The following is a 23,625-nucleotide window of genomic DNA, read 5'->3' as shown; positions in this document are numbered from 1 at the left end:
GAGCCCTCCCATCAGCTCCTCCCATTCAGGCCCTTTGGCTTTTTTCTTTTATAGCCCCTACGACACTGGGTGAAATGAATTGAAAGATCACCAATCAGGGGCCTGACTACGACACGAACAAGCACCCACCCACCCCCATCAAGCCTCCTGTCTCTTGTTGGGAGCCCCCGGTGGGAATGTTCACTGTTTGAAGAGTTAACTCTTTAATTCCGTCTGGAATGTTTCCTCTGGGTGGGGCAGCGTAGTGTGTTCAACCAGACCACTAACTTCTCTACTGCATCTCCTCCCCCTAACTCCCCCCTTCATCTCCCTACTAAATTCAATACCTCTATTTCTGGGCAGGGGAAATCGTCCACACTTGGCTGTTAAAAAGCAGGTCAGCACAAAATGAGACCCGAGTCTGTGCCAGCGCGATTACACCTTGACTACACCACAGTAATCCAGTAAATCTGAAAATGCCAGTGGCATGTGAAAAATTTCCCACCCACACACACATTTTAGGGTCTTTAATAGATGTTTGCCATCCACACCGATGTACCAAAAGCCCTCTATTGAAACATCTCAGTCTAGCAAGTTCAGGTCAAGCACAACTATGAAAAATAGCATCACAAATTGGCATAAACACATGGAGACTAGGGGCAGGATAAAAAATGATGAATCCTAGTATCAGGATTTTTTGTTTAACTACTTTAAATCATGATTTTATTTATTTTTTAAATAGAGCTGAAACGATTCCTCGAATGATTCGAGGTACTCGATTACAAAAATTACTCGAGTAATTTTCTCCGCCTCGAGGAATCGTTTAATTTAAAAAAAGATCAAAGAGTGGTACTTAAAATAGAGCTGAGGCCATATTAAGAGAGTTTTCAGACCCCTCAAGCTACCTCTTATACAAAATAGCAACTAGCAACAAATCTAGCTTCTCCTCTGGAGTTTGGAGACTAATGGGTCATTCGAGGAAACGGGTGCCATTTGGGTCCGCAACATTTGATGAGATGTACAAGGCACAAAAAATGTGTCAAAGTGTGTTTACAAATTTTGGAGCTACCAAAGCAAGTGCTCTTATTGACATGCTGTATCAGAAAATTCTATTTCTTAAAGAGAAAAATTTTCATTTGAAAAATAACTGCTCTATACCTAAACAAAAATGTGTTTTATCTGATTACTCGATTAATCGATGGGATTTTCAGTACAATAATCGAATACTAAAATATTCGATAGCTGCAGCCCTATTTTAAAATTTTAGTCCAAAATTTTAGTCTTTGTTTATATGTTGGGTTGAACAAAAGTTGAGTTGTCCTATCCCCTGAATAAATCCTAAAACCTGACTCACGTTTTCGGTTTTAGGGAAAATATGGCTCCAGACATTCAATTTTCTCACTTGGTCTGGTGTTCAAAAAGTAAACTAAAAATCGCAAAAAAAACGGAAATACTAAAGAATTGCAACTTCAATCAAATCGGCACCCCAGAAATCACAAAAGAAGAATCGAATCGGGAGAAAAGCACATCATCTCAGCTCCAATGGAGACATTGGAAAAATAGTAGATACATTTATTGTTCTCAATAGACAAAATCTCAATAATCTAGATACAGCAAAATATGACAAGCAGCATACTGAATGTTTCAATCATTGTGTTTTAGGGAAGGGGGTTTTCCTTGCCTTTACTGGGAGAAAGGATAGTGGACAAAGTCAGGAAAGAAAATGAGGTGCAACAAGAGGCCAAGGGCGGGAAATGAGCCTTGGGCCAAGCTTTGAGGGCTGTAGCCAGTCTCTGATGGGTGAGCAGCTGTTACAGCTTAAAGTCTGTGATAAAAAGTAATAAGTGGCTGGATGAAAACCTTTTGTAAATTAAAATCTAGATGTTTCTGTAAGGCCAAAATAAATGTACAAATAAAGTGTGAATCATTTATTAAATTGATGGTGTTTTGAGTTGAGAACTAGGTATTTTTACAGGTACCAACTGAATTCTGTCTGTGGCACCTAGTACCAATTTAATTAAACAGTATCATGTGTCATTATCCAAATGCATCTTAGTGGCTGTGAGGGAGTGGAAGAGTGGGTGATTTTCCATGCTGGATATAAACACAGCATTGCAATTTAGTATATTGAAAAATAAGTATGTTGAATCAAAAAACTTTGAGATTTTATTTAAATATATATATATATATATATATATATATATATATATATATATATATATATATATATATATATATATATATATATATATATATATATATATATATATATATATGCTTAGAGGAAAGAATTTTATGACTCAACCAGACAATTCAAAGCAAGACATATGCTCCTCTCTGGCCAATACACAGACTCTACCAGAGAATATTACTGCAAAATACAATTATGCCGCACTACGGGTGCATTTATAGCCCCTTATTTGTTTCCACACTGACACAAATTCAACCACAGCCATAACAGTCAGGCCACATTAAGCAGAGTGAAGCATCAATCAGAAAAATGTGGATTAAAAATAGGGAATCCAGTTTTTAGAGCCAAGTCAAACCAATTAACAGATGCTGTCTTTAAATGAGGCAAGGCAGTGTTCACAAAGCATTAAACTGCAAACATAAACTACAAGATACCATGACCACACACCATATCCATGACAATAAACACTACACCTCAGCCCCCCGCAGAAGAAAATTGCTGGAGCACCAAAACCCATCTTAAAATTGAATTTTATTTGCGCCAGAAATAGAAAAAATAAGAAGGGTAAAAACTATGGCTGTGTCTTTCAGGAAACCAGGTTGAGAAAGTTTTGGTTGTTCTTTTACAGCAAAGAGAGAAATGTCACATAAAAACAATTTCTGTCAGTGAGATCAAAAGACACCAAAATCAGTCGCCATTACTCAGCCTGATCTATCGTGTTGTAGCCAAGGAGACAATATGGAAAATTAGATTAACCATTTAGTGTCCAGGCAATTTATCAGAGACGTCAATAGTAATATGATTTAGAAGTCATAAAGTCATCTGGATGACTAATAACCCGGAAGGGAATTAAAGAGGCTTAAATTGTCGGGATAAAATGATGAGGGGGAATGTAAGATGGTGTGATGTGTAGAGTTTGATTGAGGAAGTTACAACATATTTAGTCAACAAACCAACCCATTCCTCCTCTTTGATGAAATAAAATGTTAATTATCATAAATAAAATAAACTGGCTAACTGCTATTCCTCCATTCATATCCACCCTCCAATTCTTTTTTCCTTGTTTACAACTTTAAGCTGTATTAACACCTGCATCAAACCCACAAAATGTAACAAATATTTTAAGGTCAGCCGCATGTCTGAATGCTGATGAAAATTCATCTCAAACCTTACCTTCACTTCTGTTTTGAGTGAGAAATACTCAGAGAAAAATCACCAGGAACAAACAGGTGTTGGTAAGGATTGTGATGTCATGTAACTGGGGTTAATGAGTTGCACATTGTTTAACAAATTAAATCTCCAGAGGTTTCAAATGTAGGCATTAGTTTCAATTAATGGCAACAAAGATATAACCAGCTTGTTGTACAACCATTTCTGGGTTTTTTTCTCGACCCTTCTTAATAAAATGTATTCATGCTTACATAAACAGTGTATCATCTCATGTGATGCAGGTCTTAACACATTGAAGTCCAGCCCGTTGTTCTGTACTGCCACATGTTTTAATGGACCTCAGCCTTCCTCATTATTTCTAATCTGAGTGACCTCCATTTGCAGGCGGTTTGAACATACTGGGGTCAGACGGTAATTCCATCCTTATTACATCAGCATTACAGGAAGTCCAGTAAACAGAATAAGACTAAGTACACCATTTGAAACCCACTGATAGTCCTGGCATGTCAGACATCAACATAACATTAAGAAAGAAGAAAGCAGGTCTGAATTGCGTGAGCAGCAGGCGCACCAGGCAGTGAGGCCTCCTGACTCCCACTGAGACACTACTTAGACACATGGCGATACTATTGTATGATTCTCACACATCCAGCCGCCTTCCCAACAAGCCTGCAGATCGCCTGATAGCCCAGGGAGGACTTGTTCCACATTCCTCTGTCAAAATGAGTCCAACTTGAGTCCATTTGCTGAATACAATGTCCTCCTCATCTATCATAAATGAACCATAAACGAGGCCAAACATTCCTGCCTCTAAAAGCTCACATACAATCCTTATTGATCTCTGCGCTGCAGCCGTGCAGCTCCCCACTTCCTGGCTGATGTGTTGCTGGGGCGACAGTTAAATTATGCAACAGTGCCGGCTCAACAGACAGGCTTTAGTGCCCAAGTAGCAGAAGATGGGATCAAGGACAGCAAAAGATGTCCAGTTAACGCCACAAACCACCACAGAACACTGTGGTCTTCTTGGCCTTGTTGGACAGCTCTTTTGTTGTGTGACAAATGCAGCTCTTAACGCACATTACATGATTCACTTCTGTCCATGCAGCCATGACAACTTCTGTGATAATGGTCTCTGCATTCATCAGATCTGCAGCAAACCTAGATATACAGGTCTTTGATTTGTCCTGGTGATCCACAAATTTTATTTAGGAGGCAGGAGGTTACCACTTCTTAACTAACCTGCTAAATTTAAAGCCAAATCAAGTCGTTACTGTCTTTACAAATCTTTTGTTATTGCATAAAAATTCCAACAACTGAAAGTGTTTTGATTCTATTTTCTTCTACCTGGCTTTGAATCCAAAGCTTTTTGGCTGGATGACGGATAAAGAAGACAAGAACTTTGCACTTCATATCACTGAACCAAGTTAATCTGCAATCAGGCATTAAAGCAGATATAGGAGTCATTGTTGGACATTTGTATCTGAAACAGAACAACTTCATCAAAACAGAATATCTGGGTGCCACTGAATCCCCTTGATGCTGAGTTTAATGCCTTCCAGGCACTCCTGAGACTTTGTCTGAGAATGTGACGGGAGGAGACGTCCTCTCTGTCTTGTAGCCTTCTCCTCTCTCCTCTCTGTGATCACAGCCATGCAAATGTAGACACGCTCTGCTGGGCAACTCCACTTTGTCTCATTTGTTTGAGACGAACAGCGAAGAAACAAGTTGGTAACCTGTAGAACAAAAGTCACTTCACTTACACCCCACCTGTGGCACACCACACAACATCCCTCTGTTGCAACAACTAGCTGATGCAACTGGAACAATGTCACCACGAACATAGTTGAACATACGACACGGCGTGTTCTGCAGGCACGATTAAAACTCCATTAATCACAGGGAGATTATCACAAGAAACAGAGGGGTCTATGGGCAAGTGTGTGTCAGTGTGTGTGTGTGTGTGAGCGCGTGAACAGAAGGGCTGGGGAGGGGGATTACAGGGGTCATGAAGCCTCTGTCCCACAGCGACAGAGGCCACAGTGCTGAGGCTGGCCTACTGCCCGCCCTGCCCTCTCCCACCACGCGACGCCTTTGTCCATCTCCTTGTTTGACATTTATTTACTCTGCTGTTTAGGACAGGGCTGAGGTCAACACTCATACATCACTGGAAACACTGGCCTGACCCGTGTCTGCCCACTCCCATCTGATCTGTCCTCAAAAATCATGTTCACTAGAAACACGGGGGATTACAGAACCAAGAGATGGACTAATCAAAGAGTCAAGTGTTGCTGCTGGGCGAGGCAGTGACACAGACCTGAACATTACCTTGTTACAACATGTACGGACTGTGTTGTTTGTTCTTATTCTGCAGTACATGACTCATGTTCCATGTTTATATTGCTGAGTGCAACTGTCAATAGAAGCTGTTGGAAATGATGATGAATAAACAAACGGACACTGTCAGTGGTGGTGGACTGATAACAGATTTTTCTAAGGCAGATAATCAGAGAGAAGATCAACCCACAGCTGGTGCTAAATCTCAAAACCCCAGTGTTGTTACTGTTGGGCTGTTGGGGTTTTTTAATTTGAGAAGATACAACAATGATTGATCGGTGAATGTCTACATTCAATGGGACAAATACACGGTGCTGTGTAACAGATTTAAGAACATGATAGATGATTAAGTAAGAAGCATTATTAGACTTCAGTTTTCTTCACAACATAACAAATAATTAAACACCGGTCAGTAACTATTTCAGATTATGCCGTCTTTCAATATGGGAGGATAGTTACATCCCATGACAGCAGCCACTCTGACTGCCTGCACTGTCTGCAGGCATTAGAGCTGCAGCTATCGAATATTTTAGTATTTGAGTAGTCTACTGAAAATCCCATCGATTAATCGAGTAATCGGATAAAATGCATTTTTGTTAAGTTAAAGAGCAGTTATTTTTCAAATGAAAATTTTTCTCTTTAAGAAATAGAATTTTCTGATACAGCATGTCAATAAGAGCACTTGCTTTGGTAGCTCCAAAATTTGTAAACACACTTTGACACATTTTTTGTGTCTTGTACATCTCATCAAATGTTGCGGACCCAAATGGCACCCGTTTCGTAGAATGACCCATTAGTCTCCAAACTACAGAAAAGAAGCTAGATTTGTTGCTAGTTGCTATTTTGTATAAGAGGTAGCTTGAGGGGTCTGAAAACTCTCTTAATATGGCCTCAGCTCTATTTGAAATACCACTCTTTGATCTTTTTAAAAAATTAAACGATTCCTCGAGGCGGAGAAAATTACTCGAGTATTTTTTGTAATCGAGTACCTCGAATCATTCGAGGAATCGTTTCAGCTCTAGCAGGCATTATCTGTTTATCTAATTGGCCTTTTGAGTACTCACATCACCTGATGTCGATTGGTATGAAGAGGCGGAATCTGCCCGATTAATTTTACTTTATCTCTAAATAAACCAACAGACTGCAAAGTGTATATGCACAGAGAGCTGCCCCATTCACACTGTAGTAAGACTAACAGCGCTGTGGAATGGACAGAGACGTAACAGGGTGTAAATATCTCACCTTGACATGAATTTATGCATACAGTACGGTTGTGAAACAAAAGACCTCGATACAATACCAATCCAAGACTGAGGTTTTTTGCCTTGGTGTACCTTTCTATCAAGATGAATGATTTAATAGCGGGGAATAGTGTCCACCGCAAAGCTGGAGTCTGAGGAATCAACAGACCTAAAATATTGTCACTAAAAACTGTACTGGATATCATATCTGAATGAATGCACCTATAATGTGATTGAGTATGGCTACAAAAACCAGTGGATGACATCAGTTTGACCACTTCTTGATTTTGTATGTCCACAGTTGTGACTGTAAAAGTATGAGGTTATACTGACAGTGGAGGCTCATTACAGCGCTGTTGGGGACTCACAATGTAAAAAAAAGTAATAAGAGGTATCTAATTTATTTAGTAGAACAAACATAAAACCCACCGACCTAGGCAGAGATTTGCCTCTACTTGTATAGTAACTTTATTTATAGTGCACCTTGGAAGTTACAGAATGCAAAGAAAGATGTCGCTAAAGTTTTGTCTTTTTCTGCTTTAAACTAAAAGGCACCTAGACAATAACAAGAAGAAGCTTGTCTGCTATACGTGTCTAAAGGTTTGGTTAACTATCAGTCTCAGTAATAATCCTGCCTCCTTGTAAACTGCTCTGGATGGAATCAGGAACCAAACTTGTCACTCTTATCTGCAAGGACTCAAAAGCATGTCAGTATCTCTGTCACAGATTACTTTAGGTAAGAGCCTCTACCAAATGGGACTGGCTAGAGGAAATTCAAACGTTACTGGTTCTCCTTACGTTAGTGTCCCCCAGCCCAGTCATCCTATCTCCCCTTCGCCGTTGCATGTGAAGTATAATAAATGTGCTCCCCTCACTGTTACGGAGGTCGGTATTTGTGGCATCTGCCAAGCTTGTCTCTGGCCTCTTGAAGACAATGACATCAAAAAAGAGAAAAAAGAAAAACAGTCCCCCTGCCTCCACTGTACCCCTCCCCCCCTACAGCAGTGCAACCTGAAACTGCCTGAAGAGATGAGCCGTCATTAAATACTGCAGAGCTGACATAATGACAGGAAAGATAAAAGAGAGGAAACAAAAAAAGGCCAGACCAATTCTCGTCCCATAATGCCTCCCCCAACCCCCTGGCTCAGCCCGCCTCTCCTAATAAAAGACACCAGGCCGCAGATAGGGCACTGGTCAGCTACAACTTTGCTGCTGTGATCTTCTGTTCTGACATTGTTCAGACAAAGCCAGGGCCACCTCACACAATAATAACACTGGTCTCTGTCTGACACCTCTGGAGACAATAAGCAGATCCAACAATGCAGCGAGGCTCCATTTCATACAACGCACACATCAAACAGGAGGTTTTAATTCATCTCTAGAGAGGCTAATTAATGTATGATTACAATTAATAATACTCGTACATCAACCGCTCCTCCTTCTCTTGTCTCTATTTTACTACCCTCACTAAAGTTAGAAATGAGGGCTGGAGAGGAGCCATTCAAAGACATTTGTCTTTAAATAGACAGTAATAAAATCCAGACACATGATAGTCCAGCACCCTCAGCCACTGATCAAGCTCAGATATGTCCTCTGTCACTGCCCACTCTTGTGCAACGCGTGCTTTTTATATCACCTGCAGCCCGCTGAGCTTCTCTCTAACTCGCTATTTCACAAGCTACGATGCCAAACCACATGTAGCTCTGCTCAGCTCCCAGTTGGCATTCCAGTGTCCTGTAACACCGTGCTGAGGCAATATTTACCTTCAAGGGAAAGTGCTCTTGGCACAGAGCCGAAACTCTTGGGATGGCGGGGGTGTGACGGCGGGTTGCTACTGTGGTGTACTACATCTAACCTTCCCACCCACCCAAAATCCTCGTGCTGACCCGGCCAACCACCCACAGCCTCACAGCGGCAAGCCCTGCCCCTCCTGACTCCGCTACCTGGATCTCAGCCAAACCAGAGCCTTAGCCGAGCGCCAAGAGGGACAGAGAACAAGACACACACAAACACTTTCACACACACACACACACACACACACACACACACACACACACACACACACACACAGAATGTGAGCGTAGAGGGAGAGAAGCAGTGAGTGTGAACCTATTGCGCCCCAACCTGGCCCATTGCCAGGACCCGCTTTTGAGGATTTTTCGACACAAAAGCCAATCAGCGGTCAGCCATCCACAGAGATTTGAAGTGTCTCACAGAGATACAGCTGGAGAGGTTTGTCCAACAGTCAAGATTAAGCAGTCACTCACAGCAGGGGGCCGCACTGAGATATCAACAAAACACTCAACAAGAGAGTGGCAGACGGGGAAAGGCTTTTCTCCCTCAGGTCACAACGAGCAAGACAGTACGAGACTCAGTGCTGAGTCACTGTTTCAAAGTCAGTTATGACGAATCGTCTTTGAGGACAGACTTAAAATATGAGCCTGGACTGAGTAAAACCTGGTTGTACATGCATGACAGGAGAGCTTAGCTTGAGGGCAGTGTTTGAAAGCACTGTGGACAAAAATCAGAATTAATCCAATACAGAGGATCAGGGTGGCAACGGAGCAGGGCCAGTGGACTCACCTGTCTGAAGTGATCATCAAAGCCCCAGTCAGCCTGTCCGTTAGGAGAGGTGGCAGAGTGAGGCCCGGCGGGAGAAAGACCCTCGTCTGGTTCCTGTTTCACTCTGACAGGTGGGGATACAGCCCTCTGGGGGGCTGATGCAGAGTAACTGCCGTACGGACGGACTGGGAGGCGGGAGGCGCTCTGCTGCAAAGCGAGGGTCTGCTTGCGGAGGAACTCCAGACCGCTGGCACTTCCCTCATCTTCATCACTGCCTTCATCCCCCTCCATCATCTCATTGTCGTCGTCATCATCCCCAGAATCCCGGCCCCTGTCCTCATCATCTTCTCTCTCTGAGTCCACGCTGCTCTGATTGGACACCCGAGGAGGCAACCCTCCACCTGGGACCCCTACAGGCAGGCCTTTGCCCATGAAGCTGGCTCCAGAGGCCCTGGCAGCAGCCAGGATGGCCTGCTGGGCAGCAACTTGCTGAGCATACATGATGTGGGCCTCTCGCAGCTTCCTCTCCTTGCGCTCCATTTCCAGTCGGGCCTGCTGCTGGCGCTGGAGCTGCTCCATGACTGCTTCAAGCTTCATCCCCCCTGTAGAGCTGCCCTGAGGAAAGGCCATGCCAGGCTCCTGAGACATGCTGGGCTGTGAGAGGAAGAATCTGTGTCATGAAAACTATACCATACACTAAATATTGAATTATGTGTGAGGAACAACTTCACTAGACCAACACAGGGCTCTGATTCAAAAAGACAGGTTAGGTCAGCCACAACATTTTCATCAGGTTTAAATGGTAAAAACCTGCTCTGATCAACTTGCCCTGCTTCAATGTTGTGGGTTGATTCTAATATTGTAAAGTAACCTCAAAGTCATGTTTACAGTTTGAGCAACTCCTGGGATATGACACTTAAATGACTATATGTGACACAATCAAAATAGGAAAATGATCTGTGTGACCTCACATAAACTGCACAGTGCCCTAAACTTAAAGGGTTTGTGACACCGTCTCTAGTATCCATAGTGTTGTCCTCCATGTGCAGCAAGAAATTTTTGCCTGCTTTGCAGTTTTGCAAAAATATGACTTAAAACTTTAACATTTTGCTGGCTATTGTCAAACTATTTTGCTTTTACTTGGATTGGCTCTCTTAAAATGCTAGCTGTGTAGCTTCATGAAGAAACATACTACTACAGGAACAAGATGAAATATTATCACATTTGCTCACTTTTGGTGGATTAAATGGAAAACCTGCCACCCCACATGACTGAATGTGCTACTGTCTAACTGAATGGAGAACAGACATGTCACCCATGAGGTGAAAAGTTGACCTGGGTCTCTTGGTGCCTGTCACTTTAACCATATTTAAAACATTTTACTGTCAGGGGTTAAATGGTGCATTATCACTCATCTTCCTTATATAACTGTACTTTTTAGACATATTCAGATTGTTAATGTGTTCAAGTTTGAAAAGCAAAGTGAAGAATTAAAAAATGTGGAATAAACCGTGAGTACGTACGTATTCGATAAAAGCGGCCTACGGTGATTTTAATGTAGAAATGAAATTAAAGATACAACACATTAGACAAAGCAAGGGTCAAATGATTGGCCCCAGTAATGTTACAGCAAGGAGAGCAACATGGTCATCCGCACAGCTAGTTTTCAAACTAGTTAACCCAAAAAGGGATCAACTACTTCCAAACAGCCTACAGCACAAACTTTGAGTGTTAATGAAAAATGAGTGAAACTTGACCTCTTGTCACCTTTGTGAGGAAAAAAAAACAACAGTAGAGAAAAAAAGTTTAAACTGTAAGAATGATGAGCACCTTTTCCGCTTTTGCTAGCTGCCACATCCTCATTATACGTGGATAACGTTAGCGTAATGGATTTTAGGACACACGTAAAACTAGTCCAAAACCAACAAACATTTTAGAAAAAGCGCTTTACAGTTTTAATGTAAAGCTGTAAAACAAGTAAAAGTAACCTACCATAGGGGTAAAATAAACTCAAGAGTTTTTTTCCTTCTTTTCTCGTGGAAAGTGTAGCGTCAGCGTTCAGCTTAGTTACTCTTTCCGTGAATAAAACGCGGTCAAACTACGGTTTTTTAGCTCGTTACAGGTCAGAGGAATGAAGAGGGACGCCAAGCAGGACCACGACTCACCATTTGTGCCTTACTGCTGCCTGAATTGTCCACCATCCCTCCTTCCTTGGCTTTATCCTCCTTCTTCCCTCGTTTCTGGCACCCGTTCAAACACTTGTAAACACACACACGCGCGCGCGCACGAGGGCAGAAATACTGTGCATGCACGTTAGATTGACTCCGACTGATCCGCCAGCAGAAAGGCGCTGTAATCTCTCTTCAGGGCGACCTTTGCTAATATGGCTGTGTTTCTGTCTCTCCTTCCCCAATGATTTTCCTGAATTTCTTCTTTAATAGAGAGGGGGGACGCCTGGAAAATGGCCAGATCTCATATCTCTCGCACAGCGCTGAGGTAACTCCCTTCAGTCGTTTTTTTCCTCCCCTTCAATTGACACCCCCCGCATGGCGCACAACAGCATTTAGGCCCGCCCAGCACAGCAACAAGTCTCTTAGCCTTTCCAGTTTCATGACACTCTGGACAAGTCGTTTTACCTTAAGTTATTACTTCCTCAATCTACATACTTTTTATTTTTTTAGTTTAATTTATGAACAAATATGCAAAGCGCCTAAATGTAGATTGTTACGGAATGGCTTCTTCGCCTCTCAACAGAGAAGCGAAGAGTAGAAGTATCCTTTTTAAACTCTCCAAGCATTTATGGTTAACAATGAAGATAGAAATTTCACCAGTACAGTTTTCTGAGTTTTTATAAACATTAAAGGGTTATCAGCACTAATTCTGTCAGTAAATAAATTTGTATATTTAGAAAGTCAGTTTGCAAGATTGTAAATCCTTATTTTCTTCATGGGAATAAACATCAAGTGTCTTTTAGAGTTAACACACGATCTGTTAATAATTTAACTCCTGGTTTGGATTTTGTCATTTCAGGACCATGAATATTTTGCTTTATTTTACTGAAATTCTGCAAATCTTATAAAGTACTTTATTGAAGGTCGACATGTTGTTACTGTGAACGCAGCACAGCTCGATGCTGCCCTCTTGTGGTGACAGCCTTTTCCGTGTTGTTTACTAACCTCGGTACCATTACAGGTACTCCAATGTACCATTTAAGTAGAAGTACTCGAGAAATGACTCCTAATAATGACATCCACACACATAAACTTAAATACAATAGTTTTATTTTTGTTTTATTTTATTTTATAATGTAAACCAATACATTTTATAATCAAATAAAAAAAGACTAGTGTAACTTTATAAGTTATTGCATTTAGCACTCAGTAACACCAAATCATCACAATGTCATATAACAAGCAGATTGTCCCAACAGTTGCATAGTACAGGCGAGTCAAGTGTACTTGCTACTGACCACTGGTGTCAAGTGCAATATTAGTGTACATAAAAAAATGGTGCAGAGCTTTAAATCCAGCTGTTACATTTAAAGCATTTACCTCACACTCATTCAAGCGACTCACACTCAATGTGTCAGCTTGTGGAGTAAATCAGAGTTTATTCCTAAATCTGCCTATTACAACCATGGAGTGCTGACCGGAGGATTTATGCATCACTTGAGTTAAGAACATTTCTGTGACGTCATCCTGACTCTGAAGTACAAATTAATGCTCTGACTTCTTTCGCAGCAGAGCTTCCAGTTTTTACTGTTTAGTGTGGGTCAAGTAGTCGACAGTATCATTTACTGCATAAGAATGAGTAATGCATTGGAACAATTAACATCACAGCATAAATTAATGGGGTGGTCTGCACACAAGTACATTGGCAGCCATAAATTCCTGTCTTAAAACCTGTATACACTTATACAGCTGTGTATATACTTAACATGTACATGTGAGGGGAACACTACTTTCTAGTTTCTCACTCATTAAACATAAAACATATCTCCTGACAAAGTGATCACTGTCTCTTGCCCTCCAGTTGAATTTTCTTTGTTGATGCAGTTCAAAATAAACACTTACCAATAAAACATGATACAGGCTGTAAAAAAAATAAAACATTTCATGATTCAGCAATAAAGAAATACCTTTTCAGCGTACTTAAGACTGAGGACTGCCTTTAACAGAAAAAAAACATGGTAAACAAAGTTGAAAATGAAGTCTGTTCTTTTTTTCTCCAATTAAATTAAACATCCTTTGGTTGTTTCTTTTCATCAGAGGTGCTCTGTCAAACCTATTGTAAAAAGTGGTGTCCAAAACAAACAAAAAGGAAATAAATAATAAACTATAATGTAACTTTTATCTACTATAATCACAACTTATCAAAAGAGCCATCCTTCAACCAAATGTGTAGATCAATGGAGAAAAAATCAATCAAAATAAATATGTGACTGATCTTTTTATATTAACTCCAAATCTCTGAGTTTATAAAAGAAAAAAAAAATAAAGAATCCAGCATAAACCAAAGCAAGTATATACAACCACATTAACAAATGTCATGAAGAAAGAACACCACAATTTGTTTTGATTTTGTAAAACTGACATACTTTGGTGTCTGGAATGTCACTTAAATCTATGATGCAAAGATTTGTTAAGGGAGGGACGCCAAGCAACCTCTGTAATCTCTCTTCAGGGCGACCTTTACTAGAGAGACCTTTGTAAAGTCCAATGCAATTAAATCTTATTGGCCCATCTACCAAAGCTCTTCAGTAACTCATCTACTTTCATTATGTGCAATATGCAGTGTAACATCTTAGCATGGACATTACTTTACAAATATATGACCAGATTTTACATCTAGTTTTCCTTTTGCTTTTGACTCAGAATGCAACTTCTCCACACAGAGCAGGTGTGTGTCCTCATCGGCCTGTAATAATTGATCAGTGAGAACATGTCAAATGTGGGGAGCACAAAATGTAACATGTATGAAAGCAGTGGAAGACAATCAAGCACAAGGTTTGTCTCTGCTCTTCATTGCAGTAATCTGAGATAACAACACGCTAAACTTTTTCACATCCACCATAAAATCAGGGCTACTCTAAACAGGAACTTAACTGTACATCCTGTTCAAATTCTGTGTTATGCTGCTGTTTTTCTCCTTGGAGCAGGCGTCCCCCCAAGAGAGGGAAATGTATGTATTTTTTGAATGACAGTTAAATGTCACTTTTGGACAGAAGCAGTGTAAAAAAATATATTAAAAACTGACAGTTAATTCAACACCAGTCAGGGAAAGTCAACAGTCAATTATCATGTCTTCATACTGCAGTTAGTTAACTGCCAAACAGCTGTAACATTAAAACACAGTGCACCACAAGTGTATGCATGTCATGCTAAGAGGGCTGCAGACCTGTGCAGGACAAAGTAGACAGCTCTGCATTTGGTCGAAATGGGCATAATGTCTCCAAATGGATGGTTACAGTGCCACTCTGTTTGGACAGGTGGCATTGTAAACATTTCATGTGGCTCTATAAAAAGAAGAAATTGAAATAAGAAAATACGTAAAACTTTGGGGTCACAGTGGATAAGGCTTGTTCTTATGTTCCTCGTGTTGTCGTGTGGGTTGAGTGATCTCGGTGGAGGAGTTTGGCTTCACGGCTGGAAGCCCTCAGGCAGCACCGCAGTGAAGCTGGGTCAGAAAAAAGGCCTCAGGCAGCAGTAACAAAAGTCAAACAGGAACTGGAGCCAGACCTTACAAAACACGGAGTCACTTTGCCGACATCACTGCATGGAGCAGGATGGGCCCTCAGAGCAGCAGCACACAGAGGAGCCCATGGCTTTGGGTGGAATCAGGTCCAAGTCCTCATCATCTGGAATCTCGTCTAGACGGTAGCCGTCCTGAAGCAGCTGCTTGCTTAAGTCAGGATGAACCTGGGGAGTAAACACATGGCCCTTAGCGTTAAATGACTGATGGGTGATTTCTGTTGCTATGAACAGACTACAAACACAAAGTTTAGCTTCTCTGCTGCCTGAAAATGGACAGTAGAGTAAAGACAAGTGTGCATGGTATAAACCAGTGGTTCTCAAATGGGTGAACACCAGGGCACTCCAAGGGGGTATTCAAGATCCAAAAATGTCTGATCAATAAACAGCAGCCAAGCAAAATTCCTTCAACACTTTTTATTCAACCAACGTTTGAACAAAGTATAAGTTTAAGCACATAAACTGAATATTACATCGAGTACGTAATTTAATTCCATTACACCCCTCCCAAAAATAAGAGTCACCCTCATACCAGGATAACAAAACAGCATTGTGGTTGAAGCGTAGCAGCAATGCTGCTGAAAACATGGAGGGACACTCACTTAAGAAGGCAAAACCAGAACGGGCAAAATTTCCAGAATTTGGATAAGTATGCTTGAATGAGATTTATGACCACAACCCACCCATGGCTTTCTGATTTTTCAGAGGGAAGAAATTAGCCAACAGCTGCATGGAGAAAGCAAATCTTCAGCAGCATTTTTATTTTTATTTGGAAATATTTTATCTAAAATTAAGTTTATGTTTTTTAATGAATAAATCTTTATTTATCTATTGTTACATTAATAGTTTGGGTTTAACACCAAAAGAGGGCACTTTAAGTTGACAACTATTCCTGTGAGGACAAATCTTTCCTTTTTAACACGTCTTGCGTTGATGTAGTTATAATATTTGTGCCTATCAGGTCATGATTTTTAGGTCCAACAACACACTTGTAAGGGGTACTTGGCAGCTAAAAAAGAAAAGATTTCACAGGTGGTACATATCTGAAAAAAAAATTGAGAACCACTGATATTATGAACACAAACAAGACATGTGAGACTAAGTTTTCCCTAATAATTATGTTAAATAGCTGTTCTTAAGGTTTTGGGGGTACTTACATACTCATTATTTGAATTGGCCAACTATTAAGAAACATTATAAGTGACTTATGGGTTTGGGTTAGTTCATTAATACTGACCCAGTTTAGTGATCACTCACAGAATCTTAACAAGATCAGTTTTCTTTATAAATTTTATCCACCATCAAGCCACCAAACACATTGTCTTTTTTAAATATCTGAGTCTGTGATCACTTGATGGATAAAGTTCAGCTAGCCTGTGATTAAATCTTGACAGATTGAAAGAAGACTAGCATGCAGAAAACAGCAGCAGCACCCATAGAAGGTCTTCTTTCCCATTACTTTATAAAAATCAGCTGTTCTCTCTCTCACACAGCCAGTCCTAGGACTCTGATACGTCCCATTCTCTGTTGAAGTTTGTGGTTGCTTCATGTCTGTTTTCTTCAGTCTAGTTGAAATCTCTTTCACTCAGTTCTTCGTCACTCATAAGTTTCTGCACTCTTCTTCCACTTCTTGTACTCATAAAAAATACACAAAATGTGCTGTAAGTCCTTTCCATGGATTTATTTGATGTGTGATCAGTTTGCGTTGTCTCTGCTATTCAAGATTAATAACCATGGTCAGGGGGTTGACCAATCAGAGTACAGCTGGTTGATTAGCATAAAAGTCTGGCAATATTTTGGAGACATGAGTATACTTTGTGTAAGCATCACAGCTACAATGAAACTTCTTGTGATGATTTACTGAAATGTGAAAAAACAAGTAGGACAGGGTTGAGGCTCTGCTTGAAGGCTGAGGAAACTACTCATGTCAGAGCTCAGGAAACAGCCTGAGGCTCAGTGTGTAAAAACTCAAAAACAACAATGGCGTGGTGAAAATACAGTGTGTCCTCAGCAGTCAGTGTTTACTGGCAATTTAATGTTCATGTTTTGTTTCTGCAATACGTATACAAGGAGGCTAACACAAACAAGCTCTGTGGCCCGTTGCACCAGTTCAGTGTGAGATGTGTTTTAATTTAGGAAGCAAAGTCCACAACAAACTAACTTATTCTATTGTCTGCAGTCATAAAGTTCATCTCCACTACTAGAGCGTGACACCCAAGCTAACCAAATACTGATGCAGAAATGACAGTGTAAATCTATTTGGCCAATCACTGATAAGCTCTTTCTTAGTGGAACAGAACAGAAGTTCACATCACTCAGTCAGCATCCATCTTTGAGAGTTAGGGTTCAGGTTTAGGGCCCAGTCACATTGTAATTGCAACATCTGAACTTGTGCAAAGCTGGTGTAAGATGTTTGATCTGCTTACCACAGCATGAGTGTTTTAAAAGGTGAGAGGTAAACTTTTAACATGTGTGCTGCCCTCATAAGGCAAAATGATGTTTGATAAAACAGAAGTTAAAAAAGGATCAAACATGTTGTCCGAGGAGGCCACGGATGGCCCATAAAAATGTTGATTGATGTTTGATGTTTGCATACCTACACCACAACAGTCACCAAGCTGGTTTTACTGTGAGGTAACTGTGACTCAAAGAGAATTTCAAGGCACACTCACCTCGGCTGAAGAGTATCCTGAGGAATACTGCTCAAAGTCGATCTCTTCATCGCTGTAAAGACAAGAAGGAAAGGGTCTGTCAGACGAACAATGAAAAATGTGTTGAAACATGCAAAGATGAGTCATCACAGTACCAGAGTTTTCAACTTCAACGTCACACCAGTAAAAATCTGACAATACTGATATCTGTTTCTATACCAAAGCAAAAACACCCACAGAGGTTAAATTTTGTTGTTTCTGATTTCTAACCTGCCCTTTGTGAATGCAATTCATCCTAAAAGCAATGCATTACCTCTGTGTTTGTATAAAACCGACTTTATATGACTCAATCCTTCTCATTAGATGCTAAAAGGATTCAACAAACTCAGTATTTGCCAATCTGTGAATGAGGGGGGTGAGCAGTGTAAAGACTGATGCATACTGGAGCAGAGACAGTCAAAGCAAGCAGGAAGAAGTGTGACTACAGCAACAAATGAACAACTCTGTCATCTTTTTTTCTTTCAGTCTTGGAGGTGTGGACTTGTTTACATGTTCTCTAGAGCATAAAGGCTGGGGAAAAAAACAACAACAGAAAATAACTTATATGCAGCTTCTGCTTGAAATACGCCTAAAAATCTTTTGTTTTAAAGGCTGTAGTGCTTTTCAAGACTGATATTGTGTCATTTTTGAGCACATGGAATGGAAAAGTCTCAAAATTTGACAAACTTTTGGCATTTAGTAAAGAAAGGGCAAGAGGAGCTAGACTGAAGAGAATCAAAGAAAATGAATCATAATATTTTATTTTGATATTAAAAAGTATTCCTCTCCATGCAGCCCCACAGAGAGGTTTCAGATCATAATTGCACACAGCTACAACTTTCAACCTGCTCTTCCAGTGTCTCTCTGTCCAGCCATCTATCACATGTTAGGTGGACAGACTCAATTCAACAGTTATGGGTTCTTCATTAAAGATCAGTAAGAACAAAGCTTCTCTTCACACTTTTTATAATCCCTTTGGTGTCTTGTTAAAGAAGGTGAAGTTTTCTACAGATACACACACCTCTAGGGGGTCCCAAGTTAGGTGTTATTTTAAAATCAGTTGATGAACTTTTTTTTAGGAAAATTGGTGTATCAGTAATTCAAATGTGTTGGTTTGTGGTTCAGAAAAAGAATTGCCTTTTCATTACAAACATGTGTTGAGTATGCTTTATTTAGCAGTAACATATCAAAGTTTAAAAAACTAGCACCGTAACATGTCCTCTGCATAAAGAATTAATTCAGCAACATTATCCCCTCTTCAAGTGGTGTAGCCTTACCTGTCAGTGTCCAGTGCAACTAAACTGTCCTCAGCGTGCTGACTCAAAGCTGCATAGCCCTTGTTGTACTTCACTGTCCTGGAAGGAGAACCAAAAACTGCCAGTGATGCATTTCTGCCTCTACAATATGCTGATATCACGATTCATGGTTTCCTCTTTCCTCTGTATGCTTCCTCCTCTTACCTCTTAGCTCCTTGTCGGGGCTGATGCATCACCGGGGGTCCTGGTGAAAGGGCTTTCTTCTTCAGCGCCTTCCTCGCCATCTCCCTGTGTTTCTCTATAAATGATAAGAGACAGATTAGAGCGGAGTGGATTAGGAACAAAGCAAAGGAGAAATGTGAAAAATGTGGACTCAAAACATCACATTGAAACAATACTTCTGTCTCATTCTAAATTTTAAGATTTGAATAGAATAGAATAGAATAGAATAGAATAGAATAGAAAATACTTTATTTATCCCCGAGGGGAAATTCAGGAGTCACCGCAGCATTTAAGAAAACAAAAGTAAGAAAGAGTATAGAAAGGATTCATTGAAGGATTCATTTAGAAGATATCTTTGCATTTTTTAGTATTCAAGGTTATAATAGTTAACTAAAACGAAACTAAAAATGAAAACTAAAATTTAAAATACATTGCAGTTAACTCAAACTAATAAAAACTAGAGAAGAAAACAAAAACAATAAGTAAACTAAAACTGTATCTTGTGTTCACAAAACTAACTGAAACTAACCAAAATTAAAGACAAAATGTCCTTAGTTATAGTTTTTGACAATATTAATAGCCTTTAGGATTTAAATTAATCCAACACATTTTCCCAACCAATCTTACAACAGTTTTCGGCAGTTGTCAGCGCTGTACGGCACCATCACAGCGACGTACTGGGACGTGCTTGTTTACTGCTCTGACTGGCTGTGCTCTGTGCTGCCACAGAACGTTGAGGAGCAATAAATCAGAGCATCTGTAATAGTTTAATTTTATGTGAGTCTGACTTCATTGTTACAGAGTCCAAGTTTCTAATTATCAAAGCTCATATTATATTGTTTTATATCATTTATGTTTTTATTATTTTTATTTAATTCATGTTAACATTATTCTATATAATTTATGTTTATATTTATATATATGGTGTTCATATTATTTTCTTGTGTTTGAGGCAGCAGCCAAAAGTACAGTATCAGCATTGACTGAGCAGTGATCACTATGATCACTATGTTGGACTGGAAAATAAACGGTATTACAAAATATTATCACTGACCTTTTTGAAACCTGCACCTGGTTAATAAGGTATGAAAAACGAAATCTAAACTGACACTAAACTGAAACTGAGCCTTGTTGCAAAAATCACAGCTAAATAAAAACTAGTATGCTCACTCCAAAACTAATTAAACCTAAACTGTAATGGAAAAAAAATGTCAAAACTAACTAAAACTAAACTATAATGACAAATTCAAAACTATTTTAACCTTGTTAGTATTAAACCTTTACAATATAAAGCAGTTGTGATTTTGCTAAGTAGTCAGTTCAACAAATAAAAGACCAAAAAACTGATTTGGTAAAACAAAAACATGAAACAGCATCCCCTTTATGTCCTTCTTTTTGAGACAGGTAAAAAGACAGCTTTACACATTCGTAATCTGTTGTTAAGATCCAGACTCAAATAGACTGTAGTTTTACATGAAGTTACACCCTGTCTCTAGTAAAATGAATCAGTCACAGTTTCTGTCGGATCAACATCCCAATAGAAGCTTAAGGTCATTTCATAACACATCTTAATAGGTGCTGGAATGTGTGCACAAGTTAGTCCCATCATCTCCCTCCAATCCAAACAGCTGCAGCAGCTTTGGAGCTCTCTAAAGCCACAATGGACAAAAGGGAACATTCCCAGCTATTTAACATATTCATAATACCTCTGCTTACGTGTGACTTATCATGGATTATCTCAGAGCAATTTCCAATGCTTAATAAAAACACAAATTCTGTATAGGTGTTGGAATGGGTGGGGTGACAGGTTTGATTGAAAGCGCAATGACTTTCATTTATAAAATGTAACAATTAGTGTAGTGCACATATAACCCCAGCCGAGTAGTTTTGCCATGTAAAGAAAAATGTTTGGTCTCTTTTAATCGAATGTTTGTCAAAAGTTAAAACTTCACAACAAAAGAAATAAGAAAACTAAAATGCTATGGATAAAGTTTCACTGCTTGTTACATTTCTCTTTTATTTTCTTTCAAAGCACAGACTGAAAGTAAATTACAGACAGAAAAAAGTCATTGAAACAAGTCATGTGTCCAAGAGGTGCATTTCTACAGCCTCACATGACAGATCCAGCAAAACCACACCTTGCATCTGTTCACAGTATTTGTCCTGTTGAGTGCAGGAATGTGAAACTAACAAAGTATGCCATTTACAATTTACAGGAAAATTCTGATCATGGAGATATGGAGATAGCAGAGCTTTATGTGATGAATGCAGGAAGTAAACCATGTGAAAGCTCACAGGTGTCTTGTTACGCTGTCCAGCCAGTGGTATATTCAAGACTTTCTGGCTGATGCATTTATGTGTTGCATGAACTTTAGTTAATCTTACAAAAAGATAATCACTTTGAAACACTCATGACAAACAAACGTTATGAGTCAGGTATGCTTACGTAGTTTGAGGTGGATTGCCGGAGCTCTGGACATGATGTAAGGTCCTCTTTTCTCCACAGGTCTGATCCCTCCATCAGTCGTTTTAGGTCTTGTGCCACTACTGGTCCCCTAAAGAGGCCAAATTCAAGGATAATCAGTACTTTGAATTCATCTATGGCAGCCAAAAAATTATACCACTTTATGATATCCCAGGCAAGTGAAGGTGCCGTTTAAAACGAGTATTGAACCAGCTCTTCATTGATTCAATGATAACTTATTGTACTTGAGTTGTACAACTTTGTCTCTTGTAGATTTGCTGTTAAGTTGAATCTTTAAAGTTCATCTGATTCTAGTATGTTAAGAGTCTTGGATGAAAACCCAGTACCCTTACACACAAAAACACGTGCATTATTACTTTTTTGTCACACTTGCGTCATATTTAAATGATTTCATAACATCTAGCGTGATACAAATTCCCTAAATTTCACGTTATTTTGAAATAGATAACTCCTCCACATTTCCCCAGCATCCTCTTCGGCTTACAGGAAGAGACAATCAATTTTACGCGTTTATAGGCAGAACAAAAATGTCACTCTAACTCGTTGAAAGCCACAATTAACATTCCAAAATAACAAGAAGCTTGTAATCTCATCTTTCATTTATTTAGCACGTGTCATCATTTCCACCTGTTAAAAATCACGGGCTAAGCTGCTCAGCTAACCTCCCACTCTCAGTAAACAGGCTAACATTAGCTGTAACGTTAGCTCTAATTGACATTACCGATAAAACTTGTGTCTCCGGCAAAGCATCCAGCAGGCTGTCCTTCTCTGGCTCCTCCATGATGTCGTTCATCATCTTGGCGTTAGCTGTCACAAATTACTCCACAACACAGCCATGGTGACAGGAGTCCCAGCAGAGCGGGACTTTCTTATCTTTAGGCGTTGGTAGGCACTTCAGTTAGCCTGATCCGCTACAATGCTCGATCAGTCACAGCGGTCAGACTGCTTCCGGAACTGTCCTTCCAAAATAAAATCACCCGTCGTGAATATTTCCGAACCCACCTGTCCCACAACTTTATTGCACAACGTTACTTGAACATGCACAAAGAACAACGTAAACAAGTAAAAATAAAGCTACAGCAATAATCAAAAGTATTTATTTAGTTACTTTCTTACCTACCTTTACGTTAAGTTTTAGTATGCATCAAAGAAAGTCTCCAGAAAATTGTTTTTACAAACCACCACCTGGTCAGCAACCACCTGGTCAGCAACCAGGGAAAAAATATTATCGAAGAAAATTTGGTTAATTTCAGAAATTTATTTCCAAAAATGAATGAAATGTATTCAATTTTTAGCCCACCCTCAAAACAAGAATAGTGAAAAAAAAAAAAAAAAAAAATCTAAGCATTTAGTTTTTGTGATTTCTGTATTTTTTCTGCTTTTTTTTTGCTGTTTTTTGTTTTACATAAAAAACAATGAAAATCTTAATAGACAAGCATTGATAAAGATTTACGTCAGTTCTTCCCCGTTATTGTATGAAAATTACTTTTCAAACTTGTTTGTTAACAGATGTGCCTTTTTTGTTGTTCCTTTTTTATTTTACAAGTGACGACTTTGATTCCTTGTCTATCATTTTTATATTTGGATCTGTGCACTACAGTAACAGAGAGAGCTCTTTTTTTGAGTTCTCTCCTTTTTTCTGTCTTAGTGTTTCATATTTTATTTTGAGTTTTCTGTTTTGTTGTTCTGATTTTTATTGTTGGCTTTCTTTTGTAGTTAAGTTTTCTGTTTTGTTTTTCATTTTG

The 23,625-nt window shown here is 39.6% G+C and overlaps 2 protein-coding genes across 3 annotated transcripts in view; both read right to left on the bottom strand.

The window, feature by feature from the left end:
• The window catches only part of LOC141788280 (AT-rich interactive domain-containing protein 3B), a 64,707-nt gene extending 52,685 nt beyond the window's left edge, over positions 1–12,022 (bottom strand). Inside the window, exons 1-2 of one of the 2 annotated variants that reach the window (XM_074667174.1) lie at positions 11,643–12,022; positions 9,499–10,131 (exon numbers count right to left, since the gene is read on the bottom strand). In XM_074667174.1, coding sequence (XP_074523275.1) covers positions 9,499–10,131; positions 11,643–11,678 — 669 coding nt within the window. In that variant the 5' untranslated portion in view covers positions 11,679–12,022. Of the gene's footprint in view, positions 1–9,498; positions 10,132–11,469; positions 11,595–11,642 lie in introns of those variants that run through there. The other variant, XM_074667175.1, reaches the window with a different exon arrangement.
• An 807-nt stretch (positions 12,023–12,829) lies between these two features.
• On the bottom strand, positions 12,830–22,824 carry fam219b (family with sequence similarity 219 member B). Its single transcript, XM_074665616.1, has 6 exons — positions 22,602–22,824; positions 21,842–21,950; positions 19,378–19,471; positions 19,195–19,272; positions 17,900–17,951; positions 12,830–15,395 (listed from the first exon to the last, which is right to left on the bottom strand). Exons 1-6 carry the CDS (start codon positions 22,674–22,676, stop codon positions 15,246–15,248), a joined length of 558 nt encoding a protein of 185 aa, XP_074521717.1. The 5' UTR covers positions 22,677–22,824; the 3' UTR covers positions 12,830–15,245.
• Positions 22,825–23,625: the final 801 nt, after the last annotated feature.

Source organism: Halichoeres trimaculatus, unplaced genomic scaffold (genome assembly GCF_033239565.1).
Source record: "Halichoeres trimaculatus isolate MK-OKI-2021-1 unplaced genomic scaffold, fHalTri1.1 fHalTri1_scaffold_3, whole genome shotgun sequence".
NCBI classification, from domain to species: Eukaryota; Metazoa; Chordata; class Actinopteri; order Labriformes; family Labridae; genus Halichoeres; species Halichoeres trimaculatus.
This window is presented reverse-complemented; position numbering and strand designations above follow the sequence as displayed.

Bases quoted from the DNA above. Each gene is read 5' to 3' on its own strand.
- fam219b (XM_074665616.1), bottom strand. From the start codon at position 22,676: ATGATGAACGACATCATGGAGGAGCCAGAGAAGGACAGCCTGCTGGAT. The intron at 21,951-22,601 runs GTAATGTCAATT...TGGCCTCTTTAG, and splicing joins CGGAGACACAAGTTTTATCG to GGGACCAGTAGTGGCACAAG. The intron at 17,952-19,194 runs GTAAGGCTACAC...TTGTCTTTACAG, and splicing joins GTTGCACTGGACACTGACAG to CGATGAAGAGATCGACTTTG.